This window comes from Genypterus blacodes, unplaced genomic scaffold (assembly GCF_046128005.1).
Source record: "Genypterus blacodes isolate CSIRO-AG114 ecotype Tasmania unplaced genomic scaffold, CSIRO-AGI_Gbla_v1 ptg000046l_1, whole genome shotgun sequence".
NCBI lineage: Eukaryota > Metazoa > Chordata > Actinopteri > Ophidiiformes > Ophidiidae > Genypterus > Genypterus blacodes.
In genome coordinates this window covers 29,269-43,304 of record NW_027466859.1, presented here as the reverse complement: position 1 = coordinate 43,304, position 14,036 = coordinate 29,269, and the positions used below count along the sequence as shown (strand labels likewise).

The 14,036-nt window shown below is 43.9% G+C and overlaps 2 protein-coding genes across 4 annotated transcripts in view; one reads left to right on the top strand and one right to left on the bottom strand.

The window, feature by feature from the left end:
• Positions 1-739: 739 nt before the first annotated feature.
• Positions 740-9,288, bottom strand: plekha1b (pleckstrin homology domain containing, family A (phosphoinositide binding specific) member 1b). Of its 2 annotated transcripts, XM_076149656.1 has the most exons (12): positions 9,148-9,288; positions 8,667-8,723; positions 8,481-8,526; positions 7,621-7,718; positions 7,147-7,269; positions 6,495-6,632; positions 6,163-6,231; positions 5,246-5,310; positions 5,096-5,159; positions 4,841-4,930; positions 4,100-4,173; positions 1,701-2,101 (listed from the first exon to the last, which is right to left on the bottom strand). In XM_076149656.1, exons 1-12 carry the CDS (start codon positions 9,286-9,288, stop codon positions 1,837-1,839), a joined length of 1,230 nt encoding a protein of 409 aa, XP_076005771.1. In that variant the 3' UTR covers positions 1,701-1,836. The 2 variants fall into 2 exon arrangements, with proteins under 2 accessions (XP_076005770.1, XP_076005771.1); XM_076149655.1 differs by lacking the exon at positions 4,100-4,173 and having other exon boundaries at positions 740-2,101.
• The window catches only part of waplb (WAPL cohesin release factor b), a 26,042-nt gene continuing 21,274 nt past the window's right edge, over positions 9,269-14,036 (top strand). The window contains exons 1-2 of one of the 2 annotated variants that reach the window (XM_076149652.1): positions 9,269-9,356; positions 12,371-12,600. The gene's annotated coding sequence lies outside the window, so the exon portion shown is untranslated. Of the gene's footprint in view, positions 9,357-12,370; positions 12,601-13,024; positions 13,852-14,036 lie in introns of those variants that run through there. The other variant, XM_076149651.1, reaches the window with a different exon arrangement.

Sequence of the window (14,036 nt, the reverse complement as noted above, 5' to 3'; positions counted from 1 at the left end):
TACATGACGGCAGCGTGCCGCAACGCTGAGGGACTGAAGCTCTGCAGCCTCTCAACCACAAATCAAGTTAGAATGATGAATAGCCTCCAGAGAGGAACTTTATCTGGACAACCTCCACCCAGTTACACAGGCTTTAGGAAAATGGAGCAGCATAAAAGCAGGAAAAAGGTGCATAAGAGGCTGAACAACATTTGAGTGCAGTGACATCTTGTGGACATTAGTGGCGATGCATGTGATAAACGGATCACTGTGTTTCACCTGACTGTTTTATTTATTATTATTAATTCCTTACTTTTCCAATAATGCTTGAATTAAAGTGATTAAGCTGCTAATGTTAAAAGTATCTAAACTATGTTTCATCATAACTGCAGGAAGTACTAACAGTATTGCAAGTATTTTCAAGTTTCAAGTGCAATATCTCATTCCTCGCTGTATTTAGAATACAAGCTCCTCCAACTAGTGCTATAATATGACAAAGGAATTAATGATAGTGCTCAAAATATGGCATTTTTAGACCACAAGATTTTGAGAATAAAGTTGAAATAATTTGAGAAGGAAAGAGGGAAGGACAGAGGCGGTGAGGAGGGAAGAAAAGAACCAAGAAAGGAGAACTGTTGGACGGAAAAATGGAAGAAAAGCTCCACATTTGCCCCCCAAAACACAAATGAATGCGGAAATTTTGTTAATATAGTAACAGCCTTAAACCCATCTGAATATAAACAAACAGGACACCGAAAAATGCAGTTTATTTTCCAAGTCTTTTAATAAATAAAGCGTGTGGTCTCAGACTCAGCTCATCCTCATTATTATCAACTCTTTAGAAAGAAGAATGCAGGCACTTAACCAGCTTATGTTTAACAGGGAGGAAGAGGGGGCAGGGCTGTGTTTATAAAGTCAGTAAACAACTCATGTACTCTTTATATATATTCATATGTTAATTTTTCACACTAAAAAAGCATTCCAGCACTGTGAATAATAACGTCAACAAAACTTTACACATAACAGAACAGGAAGAAGAAAAACACCCACAGCCCATTTCAGACACTGAGCGTCTGTAATGTGTTCAGTCTGGGAACAATGACGGGGATAAAACAGGAGAAATGGTGGATGAGTTTGGGAACATTGACAAATTTAAACCGTAGTTGGTTTCACATCTCCTCAAACCTTTAAAAACAAATACATCAATGGAGGATACAGTCGAGTGAATACAACAGTGTGGAGAGGAAATCAGCTCCTGAACACTTCACTCCTTTAACTCTAGATGGCACTGTTTCTCACACGCGCTTCCCAGAGTCTGAACGGCAGCGACTACATACGAGTCAAAAAGTCTGTAGTGTTGTTTAGTGTCTTCTATGGCGCTGTGCTTGACCAAACATCGTCGGAAATTACAAAATAAAAGCCCGACGTTTTCACAAAACAATGCTCAACTTTACCATATGGCTTATAAATTCCTTTCAAACCTTGTTAATTTGCATTTTAAAAAGCGTGATGGTCAAAACAGCAGCAGTTTCTTCAATTTCTGAAAAGTTGACATTTTTTAGGAAATCAGCCTTTCTGGCTAACGACAGTAAAAGTGGTCCCAGGACAGATGGGATGTTTAAAGCAGCACATGAAGTATGTCTAGCATGTGTGTGTGTGTGTGTGCGCATGGGTGTCCTCGAGAGATTGTCAGCCCACAGCACCACGTTTATGGTCCTTGTCAGATCAGGGTCATCTGCAGGTCGGACTCTTTGGTGGCGAGGTCGTCGAGCTCCTCCGAGTCGCTGCTGCTGCCGCGTCTAAGCCGGGCGACCTCGCTGCGGCGTTTCCATGGCGAATCATGCTCACCCTCCGCTCTCACTTTGACGGCCGCACCGTCTCCTGCAGCGACAGGCGGGATCGCGCCCGCGGCAGGGGCCCCATCGCCGTCTGGATGCCACTCAGCCTCCACGGCAGCAGGCCCAGGAAGTCGTCTGGGTGGTGCGTGTCCAGCGTGAGGCTGAGCGCCCGCTGAGGAAGAGGAGGTGGAGGATTGTGGGTAGGGCAGCTCCTGGTCGATTGGGTAGTAGAAGGTGGAGGAGGATGTGGGTGAGGAGGAGGAGGAGGAGTGGTCACAGAGCTCCTGCAGAAAAGGAAGGATGACAGGCGGATGGTTGTGAGTGATTAGTGGATGGAATGGAGCGGTGGCTCAATGAATGGATGGATGAAGGACGAACAAGTGGAATGAGATGTGATGAGAAAGAATGAGACAAATCAGAAAGAGTCAGATTCCATTTTACAACACTTAAAATAAAGTAGATAAGGCTGAGCACTGTCAAAAAAGTTTGATATTGATTGATAATTTGAACTAACTTTGGTCTGTAAGCTTATTTATATTCAACTTTACACTGAAGAAAATTAGAAATTCACTTTACAAGATTGTTACAAGTGAACCACTCTTTGTTGGGTCCATCAAACTCTTAACAAATTCTATACACAGCCCAAAACACACAACCTGAAGGCTACAAAGGGACTCCTGGTGGTCAGATATGTTATTTAGAGTCGGTGTGATGTTATACTTAGATTCGCAGTGAGAGTCAGTCACAATAAAGAGCGTCTGGGCCGACCACAGCGATGTCATTGGTCAATCGCTCACACGAGACACTTCTTTCTCGGTTATGGATGAACATCGCGTTGTAGTCGTCCCAAATCCTTCAAAATGTCTAAACTTTCAGTAATGGGCTTCTTGATTGCCCGCCTTCTCGTCCAATCACGAGGCTACTAACTCCACCGGTTTCTGAGTGTATTCTTACTCCTATTTACCGCTTTGTGTGATGTTAATTTCAGTATTGTCACCTGAAGTGCCTCTTTATTGTGACCGTCGGGGAAACAGGGACGTTATTGGTTGAAGCAGCATTAACAAGCATTATTTGTTGCCAAGCCTCCTGCATGTAATCTAGAAATACATCTTAATGAAATGTTGCCTAATGCATCATGGTTCTCACACACGTCTTCATGCTGTTATGAGCAACACGTACGGACAACAGTGATGCTGCAGTTGCCGAGGAGTGGGACGGGGTCGGGCAGCAGTTCTCTAATGAAGCGGAGAGGCAGCGGGGCTTGGGATTGGACGGTGGGCAGCGCGGGGGGGAGGGGCAGGAAGTGGGCAGCAGGGGTCATTTGGGGAAGGTTAGTACGTCACTGTCACACCTCGCTCTCTGTAAAAAGCCACCGCACACACACACACACACACACGCGAACAGAGGAAACACAAGATGAGTGTTAGTGGAACAGAAAGGAAAAGCTCAGGGTGGTTTGGGAAAGTCCTGGTAAGAGTCCGGAATGCTGTAAATGTTATTGAGAGACCAACACAACAGTTGAGACGATTAAAGGAAATCAGTAATAGAGAGAATAAAAGAGTGCGAAATAAAGAATGAGGACCTTCAGCTTTATAAAATTCTCAGATTCTGTGATACAAGATTGGAACTGGACACACATTTATCTTGTGTTTAGCATCAAAAGTGACAAAAGTGGAACTTAATCAGGAACTCCAGCTGTCAGATGTAGGAGAGTAAAAGGTAAACACAACCCCACCAAAAAGTAGAAAGCCTCAAAGATGTAGCTTTAGTATTTGAGTAAATGTATTTAGTTACTTTCCACCCTTTTTGAAGTGAGATGGAAAATGTTGAGATGTGATTGGTTGTGAAATTACCAGAAGAAAGGGTGTTATTTGTTAAAATATACAAAGGGAATAGTTAGACTAAGTCGATCAATGATGGATCAATCAAATGTGACGCGTGGGTGGAGTGATGATGGAGGAGGAAGAGGATGCTTAATGACAGCTGGGAGTTTAAAGGGCGGTGCCACAGCTTTGGCGACGGGGATTGGAAAATCCATTCGACCGTAAAGCGGCTTCAGGGAACACTACAAGGTTCGGTCTGGTTACTAGGGTTACTGGGAGACAAAGCATCGAAATCAAATGAAAATGTGCAATAAAATGAATGGAGAACCAGAGAACTCCTGTAGTGTGCACTGCAGATGTGATGAGGGGGTGGGATGGCTGTTTCCAGGGGTTGGTTTGGGGTGGGAGGGGTTAGGGTTTGGAGGTTTGGGGGTTTTGGGGTGGGGCAGGGTCACATACGTGCTGAATTCACCGCTGCAGAATGGCGTATACCTCTGTATACAAGGGCTGGACAGCCTTCTGGCCTGACGCATCTGAAAACAACATAGTTTTACAGCACAGCATGGAGAATCATCCTAGAGTGCCACAAAAAATTGTTGTATCGTAGCAACAGATACAGCTGGAGTTTTTGTTTCATTACTTTCTTCTTCTGGTAGAAATTGTGTGGCTTCGGAAGCAAATTTGTCAAAACTACAGAGAGGTAATGGAGGGAGAGGTCAGAGGTCAATCAAGATGTACGCGAAGAAAAGGTGTATGTGTGTGTGTGTGTGGACAGTTTGTAAAGGGACAAAATAAGGAAAAACATTAGATCATCATCATCCACATAATTGGGTTGTGAACAAAACATGAATTATACCTGCATGCTCATATCAAGTCCAATATGCATTAAATGCTTTCAAACAAGAATGATTCATAAGTAATGATAAATAAATGTATGAACAGGACCGGTTGGTTTACTCAGAATTAAGTGAAAGTGAGTGGAATATGTATAAATGTAAATTCAGACAGTAAACATTAAAAAAAAAATTTGAGTACATATTTATGTGGATGCAAACCCTGATGCTTTCCTTTTATAAACTTTTATTCTTTTTAATTGTTCTTGTGTGTGTAACATTCTACATAAAATGTGTTTATATGCCACAACAAGTGAGAGTTTTATGTTGTATTTAATGACACGAGGAGGAAAGTGTGTATCCTTACTGTGTTTGCTGAGCGCCCCGGACCACGCTGAGCCACAATCGCCCCGGAGATCGCTTTAATCCAGCTGTGCATGTCCTCTGGACTGTTAGCCTGAGAGAGAGAGAGAGAGCGAGAGAGAGCGAGAGAGAGCGAGAGAGAGAGAGAGAGAGACTAAACTTCCACAAACTCCATTGTTGTGGATGGGCCAAGCAGAAGTTGGCTGAACTAAACAGTACGTGCAGCTGACTTAACATCCCTGTCATTGATCTGTGTTACCTGTACATAGAACGTTCTGGAGTTGGTGACCAACTCAAACAGGTTGTCCCTCATCATCGGCTCACTGAAAGCACAGAACAATCAATACAGCATACAGTGAGATAACCTCACCAAAAATATGATGTCCAGCTAACAAACAAACCCACTGACCTCTGTTTGCACTCCTGAACTTTGTGAATCTCCTTCAGAGGGATGACCTTCAGTGGCTCTCTCTCCTGGGAAGGAGAAGAGAGAGAGAGAGAGAGAGAGAGAAAGAGAGATATTAAGGGTCTAAATGTAGCCTCAGGGATACATGACAGATTTGCAAGAGATGCACCCTTAATTTATCTCAATAAAATCTGTTGTTGAAGTTATAATGAGCCCTTTGTTTGTTTAATGTAACTTAATACACGTCCTTTTTATTCCATAGTGTAATAGATTCACTGCAAGCCTGGTTTAACCAATCTGGCTACGTGTGCAGCTACGACAACACAGTGCGAGTGTGTGCGGCTTGTGTGACTTCTTGACAGCCAGTTTCCGATTGAGACATTGGTATACCGACTATGGACACGGCATGGCACGTGTGTAACGTGTGCACTCCGTCTCAAGGTGTGCCCATATATGTACACAGGCAAGCTGTGGTTAGGACACATTAATCCGTCCACACGTGACTCATGTGGAGGTATTTCGGACGCATGCCGCTGCATGTTAACACATGCGTCCCTGATGGCAAAATCAACCCCCAGACACACACACAGACACACACACGCACACACCCCTCTGCTCTCTATCTGTCTCACTTTTTTCAGTTTCTGCAAGTTTGTCCCTGTAAAGCCATAATCCTCCTGTAATTCTCCATAAAGTCATGCATGTACCTACAAAGGTGCTAATGAACCAACAGCTTCACCTCACACCAGGCAACACAATCACCACTACAATGTGAGTGACAGCGTGGGTGTATGTTGCCAGAAACAATACACTGAGGGCATGGAAATACTTAACAAGGACAAATCAAATCACCTCAGAGATGAAATGATCCTTTAGAATGCATGTTGACACGTTTGAATGAATGTAGAACGCCGACTCACCAAATCAGACTTGAAGTAACTGACATTGTTCTCATCCAGCATGAAGTACCTCCTCTTCCAGTTCTTCATCTGAGGAAGAGGAACAGATATGGGTTGTTGATAATGTTTAACACACCAACATACAAGTTTTAGGCTTTGTTGAAATGGAGACACAGGTGAGTCACGTTTATTCATTTCGATCTTATTAACCAGGGTGGTTTTAAGAGGAAAAGGTTTAATCCTCTGGGGAGCATGAAAGTGCTTTAATTGTCACAGCAATCAACACATTGGCGCACAATATTTCTGTGTGACAGTATGAAAAGGTGTGTTAGTGTTTGTGTGCACGCTCTCACCACAGCTCCTTGTTTGACACAGTGTCCGACTTTGATGATGGCCTGGTCTTGCGCTCCTCTGGACAGGAAGTAAGGCAGCTGGTTCTGACCCCGCCTCAAGGCACCACGTTCTGCCCCATTCTGCCCCTCCCCCTGCTCCTAACACACACACACAGATAAAGATATATAAGGTATAACCTGTCCACACATCTTTTATCTATGTGATCTGATATTAATTTTGGGGTTTATTTTGAAATCTAATTCAGCCCCTCCATGCTGCAGCACTTCATCTCTCTCTCTAGGTCTTTCTCTTGTTCTACTTGGCCAGCAGCGTCAGACCTGAGCAGCAAACAACCAAAGAAAGACACACACAAATGCTGGCGAAACACCTGGTAGTTGTGATACACACTCCAACATAAACGCCTTCTTTATTACACTGAGGGAACACAACTTAAAGCTTAGTATCCCAACATTTATCCCATTTTTTTATAGCCTGAAGTGTTTGAGTGGTAAAACCTACAACCAGGCAGTCATTCCACTGCGCTGCGGCATGTTGGGTCACGTGTGTGTGTGTGTGTGGCTGCATACCACCACAGACAGGACTGGACCTGCTGCTGCTGCTGCTGCGGTAGGATGCAACACATCGCACATACAGTACGTGTGTGTGTGTTACCTGTGTGGTGGTGATGATAGGGACCCCTCCTATGATCTCAGTCTTATAGGAGACCTGCTTCAAGGCTCCGAGTACTTCCTGGGGAGTTTCTGCGGTGGCGTGACCCTCGCCTGGCTTTGGCACCTGCCCACAACAAAAAAACAACGGCAATACATTTAGACGTGACTTTCTTTTGTCTGCAAAAACTCCCCCCTGTGACAATCGAGGGGAGGGCCACATCACAAACCTACAGAAAGGAAATAACAACAGCAGTTTCCTCCTCTGCATGCACTCTCGTTGCATTCTCTCTTTCTGTTTCCACCAGACTGAACAGACGAAACAAACTGAGCATCTGTTTATCACTGTGGGCTGATGTGGAATTTTCCATCTGACATGGCCTGGGGGAGAAAACAGGGTTCTCTACAACAGCAGGAGAAATAGGGTAATCTATTAATGAATTGTGTGTGTGTGAGAGAGAGAGGGAGAGATGCTCACAGTGATTTTGGTGGCGTTGTTGAGAACGCTGATCCACTCCACCAAATCTTGCTGGTCATTGGCCTGCAGATAGAACTTTCTCATCCCGGCATTTATAACTGTAGAGAGAGGGAGGGTGTGTGTGTGTGTGTGTGGGGAGAGGGGGGGGAAGAGAACAACGTTAATACTTATGCAAATTCTGATCTATAAATATATTCTGTTTTCCCAGAGGTGGCGGATGTGTGGGTGTGTAAGTACGAGGTGTATGTTTGTGTTCTTGGCAGCCAGTATCCGATTGTGATGTTGGTGTATGCCAAATCCAAGGGACCCTCACACACACAACAAACACACACACACACACACACACAGAGGTCAGGTTCAGCATACAGTTTCCTCCCATTGAGCGACAAAGAGCTACTGTTAGTGACCAGTGGAACAACTGCAAGGGACAAAAGAGAGGACATAAATCCCACAGGCAGGGGGGAAGGGGAAAAGGAAAAGACGAGAGGAAATAGGCAGGGAGGACAGAGGAGGAAAGAGGTTAGGAAAGAAGCAAACGCTTCGCAGGAGGAAAAGAAATAAGAGGAAGGAAAAGGATTTGACAGGGAAGACATGAGAGGAAGAAATAAGAAAGAGAGGAAATGAGGAAGGGGAGGGATAAAAGTAGAGAAGGGTTGATAAAAGAAGAGCAAGGAAGTGGGAAGCAAAGGAGGTGAGCACACATTATGGGAGTAAAGGGATGCGGGCAAGAGGAAAGGTGTGACGACGGGAGAGGAGAGAGGGGGTAACAAATGGAGGGACGAGAGAGAGTGAGAGACATAGATAAGACAGATGGAAGGAAGGAAGAGAGAGAGAAAGGACGGAAATGGACAGACAATTACCAAAGCAGAACTCCGCCTTCGGTCTCAGCTTGGTGGCATCACTGACCTGGATAAGATGAATGAGAGAGAGAGGAGAGAGAGAAGAGAGAGTGATTTAGTGTGAGATGAGGCGTAAGTGAACAAATGTGAAATTGTGTGTGTGTGTGTTGTGTTAGAGATTCCTTAGAGAGGTATATTACATCTAACCTTTGAGATGTAGGTAAGCTTAAGAGATCCCACATTCTCTGCTCCTTTGGGCAGATTCTGCAAAGCCAAACACAAAAACACATGACTACACGTGGGAGTCATGGAAACTATACTGAGCTGATGTTGGTGGCAACTAATATTAGTTGTCGTCAGCCTCAACTAAATCTGCACGCATTGCTAACCGCTGCCAAAACCAACAGAGGGAACGTTTCTCTGCGCTGACGCTGCAACGATACTCAAGGATTTCCCCTTTAAGGGCATTAAATATACTTTACAACTATCATTTCCTGGTTTGAGACACAAATAAGGACAGACAGATCCACAATCAGAAACTAAATAATGATTGTAATATTCAGCTTTTTATAGAAATGAGTAATACAATGCAGTGATACAAATCTATAGGTTACACTCGAAGCTTAGTATTGATTGGTCCTTTAATTCTGTAATACATTTGAATTGAAGTCCTGTGTGGAGACCTGACCTGTGGGTTGTCCATGTACCACAGCAATCTGCCCTGCTGGGTGTCCAGGATGAAGTATCGGCGCAGGAACTTGCCGCTACCCTCGTTCTCCTCAATGTCCAGGAAGCCGCAGATGCGATTCTGTCGGTCCACGTAAGGCATCGCAACCCCGACCAGCTCGGCCCACCCAGGGGCATCACAGGAACGCTGCCAGAGGGGGGGTGGCACAGGTACACGGTTAGGGAATTGTCATCTAGTTAAAGGTGCCGTGGGTGACGTCTTTGAAGCTGCAGACACGGGTGTGGTTGTGACAGTGAGACATAGGTGACTGATCATAATCTTGCAATCTTTCACTTGGATGTTAAAGTCCAAACTCAGAGAAAACCTGAAGAGTCCTGATTCCACTTCACATGGCCCACTCACCCGCCCCAGCCCCCGCTCCCCCTTCACCCCCTCTACCTCTGTGTGTGAGAGAGTGTGTAGTGACAGCGGGGACAAGGACACTACTGGCTGAAGTATGTAGGGATTAAAGGAGCAGGTGCCAGGGTGGATCACTCACTCACTCACTCACTCATTCACTCACTCACACCCGCATAAAATAAACAAATACCGAAACTGTCACACGATTCTCAGTTAGTTCACCTACAAGTTAAACATCAATCGACCCTCAGAATCAACCAGACCTTGACTGATAACGATACTCGCCTAATATTTAAACATAAAACTCAGATAGATAGACATAAATTACTCTCAATAAAGTCATAGGCAAAGACAAAAAATGTTAAGTATGTAAAACTAACTACTGGCAGTTACGCTTTCAAATTCTGTAAAATAGCATAAACAAAACTTCGTGTAAAGTTAACGTCAGTGAAAATAGTAAAACATCTCAATGTGAAACGCTCACTTAATCACAATTGGCAAACTTTTACAGGCCAAACAAGGACATAAACAGCACACATAAAAGTAGACATTACATAATACACTGACTGCTATTGTTGGTTATTTACCCCACTGAACAACGGCAAACACAATAAATACCTAATGGACTACGACTGTCACAAATGCAGAATTGCTATATAGGGCATGAAAAGCGCGTAAAGTCGCCATGGACACGCGAATAATATTGTTGCATTAAACTGATTTTATTTCACTACGATTAAGCATATAGGCCTGAATACTGAACCGTTCATCAAAGTAGCAGAAATCCTAGTGGATCTTTGTGACGGTGAATTATAATAGTTTTAAACGTATAATTACGCTCTGAGTTCGTTCCCTCTTCGCACAGGCGGATATCAACAGTCCATTGAAGCATCTGCATAAACGCGCAATGTGGTTAAGTTACGTAAATAATAACAGTTAACACATATTGCAGCATAATTCCTCCCTGTGGAGCTCAAACTGTTGTCACGGGCCTAAAACATCGACCGATTTCCTCACCCGCCTCCATTATCCGACTCTCCGACACTTTGGATTTATGGATTATTGTTATTTGAGAGGATATTTGTTCTTGTATAAGCACAGCGTGGTCACGTGATAGCACACGGGCTGCAACAAAAGGAGCAAATAGTGGGTTTTACTTACACAGTTCTGCTCAGTCTGGGTCCAGTGTGGCGGCTATCCGGTACCAGGGGCAAGTTACAAATGAGGGAGACGCGGGCTTCCGTTAAAAGCCTTCAAAATAAAACGGGGACGAGCGATGACGATTTTAACTTCCTGTATGGATTTCCACAGTAAAATTCTCTCTCTCTCTCTCTCTCTCTCTCTCTCTCTCTCTCTCTCTCTCTCTCTCTCTCTCTCTCTCTCTCTCTCGCACGCCACACACATGCACACAGACACAAAAAGGAAGGAGCACGACACACCATTTGTTTTCGTTTTACATTGTGCCCACGCAACCATGGACTTCCCCGCTGAAACATTAATAGGAAGCTGTGCCTGTGTCACACTTTGTCATTTGGCCAGCCTGCAGCTATTGATTCCAAAGTAGTAGAACTAGTTCAAGCACCTGAAGGTCTCGCTCTTATCTGGCATACAGAAAATAGTTCACATATTTGAACTCAAGAAGACGTCATTTGAACTCAGGCAGACGTATGCAATCAAGAGGAGAGGAGGGGAGAGGACGAATACAGGACAAGTGGAAATGGTGATTGACTGAGCCTGACTAGACTGACTGCTGTCATCTAGTGGCGATATCAAAATATAGAGATGAGATAAAGAGATTTGTTTGATCAGTGAAAGAAAGAAAGAAAGAAAGAAAGAAAGAGAACAAAAGAAAGAAAAAAGGAAGAAAGGAAGAAAGAGAGATAGAGAGAAAGAAAGAAATAAATAAAAATAAAAATAAAATTCTCCTGTGGTGCTGAGTGAATGCTCTCTCTCTCTCTCCCTCTCTCCCTCTCACACACACACACACACACACACACACACACACACAAAGAGACAGATAGGCCGGCACATTACCACAAATTGGCATGCAGGCATAAGACAGACAAACAGACACTTACATATTGTTATCATGCTGTGTCCATGTGGTTGGCTCCAGGCCTGCTGGTGTTGGTTTGTGTGTGTGTGTGTGTGTGTGTGTGCGTGCGTGTGTGTGTGTGTGTGTGTGTGTGTGTGTGTGTGCGAGATTTAAGATTTCAGATTTTAAGATTTAAGATTTAAGATTTAAGATTTAGGATTTCAGATTTCAGATAAGATAAGATACTTTTAAGATAAGAGAGTGTGTAAAGTTTAATACTTTGTTGGCTGATTTTTAAGGAGTTTTGTTATTAAAGAATCTAATAATGTCATTAATCATCTTGTTCTGTGTATCTACACATCTGTTGGGTGAGAGGCTGGTTGCTCAGTCTCAGATTTACAGTTTCTAATTCACCAAAGCTACATGTGTTTGAGCTGAGGGAGAAACCGGAGCACCAGAAGGAAACCCACATGCAAACTAAAGGCCCCATCTGGAATCTTGCTGTGAGGCAACAGTACTAACCACTGAGCCTCCATGCTGCCAACATTACCAGTTAAACAGTATTCAAAAGCACCAGAACCACTGGAGAAGAGTTTATACTGCACTTAGTAATGTAGTAACTACATTATTATACTTGTATCTCTAACGCTGCTGTGACTTATAACGGCACCATGATTGCTGTTGCTGCTACTGTTACTATAACCAGGTATCTATGCGATATGAAGACTCCAATCATATGTTGTTATTAAATGACGACAAATGTCCTCCCTCTTGTTTTGTCTTTGCCAGATCTGATCCTGTGGCTGCTATCTGTTGAATGTCAAAGGCCTAATTGTTTTTAAAGACGATGCTGCCAGCATTGATGCCAGGTCCTCTGCCAGTTTCATCCTGGAGGCGGCGTGATGCCACCGCCAAACTCTGCCAGGTTCTGAACATCCATTGTCTCTCAGGCGGATCCTGGCACCTGCGCCAAAAAGCTGTGTACCGTACTATATCATAAGAATATGGAACCCCTCCCGGTACAGTATCATTGGGGTTTTGGCCGGGGAGGGGGGAAGCTGGCGCTGGCACAGGGGATGCAGCATGCCATGCAGGGATTTGAGCCAGGCTCAGCGCTCTGCGGTGACTCTTGGAAAGCGTTTTAAGGTTTGAAGACACCAGGCTGCATGCCAAAATGATCTGGCTGCGCTGAAGAAACAGACAGCCATGGCAGGGTGCGTGTCAACAAGCCCTGGGACCGTTTCAGGTCCTGTGGCAAGATGGCAACAACCAGCTGTGGGGCTCTCACTTCCAAAAACAAGTGAATAGAAATGATCTGCAGGGCTGAAGATGCTCGCAACCCTGTCCCAGATCTTGTAGAGAAGGCAACTGATACATTCATGGTGGTCTATGAGAAGACAGAGATTCTGAAGTGTCTATCTATCTATCTATCTATCTATCTATCTATCTATCTATCTATCTATCTATCTATCTATCTATCTATCTATCTATCTATCTATCTATCTATCTATCTATCTATCTATCGATAAGTTTGTTCATTGGTTTGTTTTTCTTTTCGTGGTTTTCTTGTTACTACATTGACGGGCTGTCATGTGGTAAACGTGCATTTTACGACTTTACTGGGAGCACTTGAATGCTGCATTTGTCAAGATAAGAGAGATAATTCAACAACGTAAAGGTTGAAATAGTCAATAAGAGTACGTCAGTTTTAAACTTTCAAGATAAAATGTAAATTGGCTATAGCCGCGCTGCAACCGAATCACAAAGAATACTTTCAAATCTAAGAGTTTACATAATAGCGATTAAGGGGTTAGATTGAAGCCGTTTTTCATCAAAATGCTTTGAAACATTTGTCCACTGTCTAACGCGCGTGTATGCTTTGGTTTAACGGGTCTGTTTGGTGAGTTTTATTTTGAAGACAAAGATCATTGTGTTTCCGCTATTCTGTTGCCAACTTTATGCAACGGGGGAGTCCAATGGAAGCCTTCGTCTCAACTCTTGTGAGACAATCGAGTGAGATTTAGCCTGAAAATATACACACATTTCGGCTGATAATTGTATGCATCTCCACTTTTCTCCATCATTTGGCTCTAATATTCTATCTATTGTTTCTCAAAGCCGCGTTTGAGTCTTTATCCGTGTCAGTTCGGCCTTGTTTATACTGTGCTGAGCAGCTCGAATCAGGGAAGCAGGCCCCCCTGTCCTGTGCGAGTTAGCTAACGGCAGTGTCGGCTCTGTTTTTGCGCGGATCGGCCCTTTTGAGTACCCAAGTAAGTGGAAATTCTTGTATTTATAATCTTAATTCATCTTCTCAGAATGGCTGATGCTGGGGATTTTCAGTCGTGACACCGCCGCGGCAGTTTGCAGCCATTGATAGCTGTTAGCTCGTCGCTAGCAGCAAGGTGTAGTGATGGTTTTGGTAGCTAAAGGCTAAAATTTGAGCTAGTGTCAACTT

Coding starts and splice junctions, on each gene's coding strand:
- plekha1b (XM_076149655.1), bottom strand. CDS start 9,288: ATGCCTTACGTGGACCGACAGAATCGCATCTGCGGCTTCCTGGACATT. Junction 7,719..8,480: donor GAAGGCGGAGTTCTGCTTTG/GTAATTGTCTGT, acceptor CTCTCTCTACAG/TTATAAATGCCGGGATGAGA. Junction 5,160..5,245: donor GTTCAGGAGTGCAAACAGAG/GTCAGTGGGTTT, acceptor CTGTGCTTTCAG/TGAGCCGATGATGAGGGACA.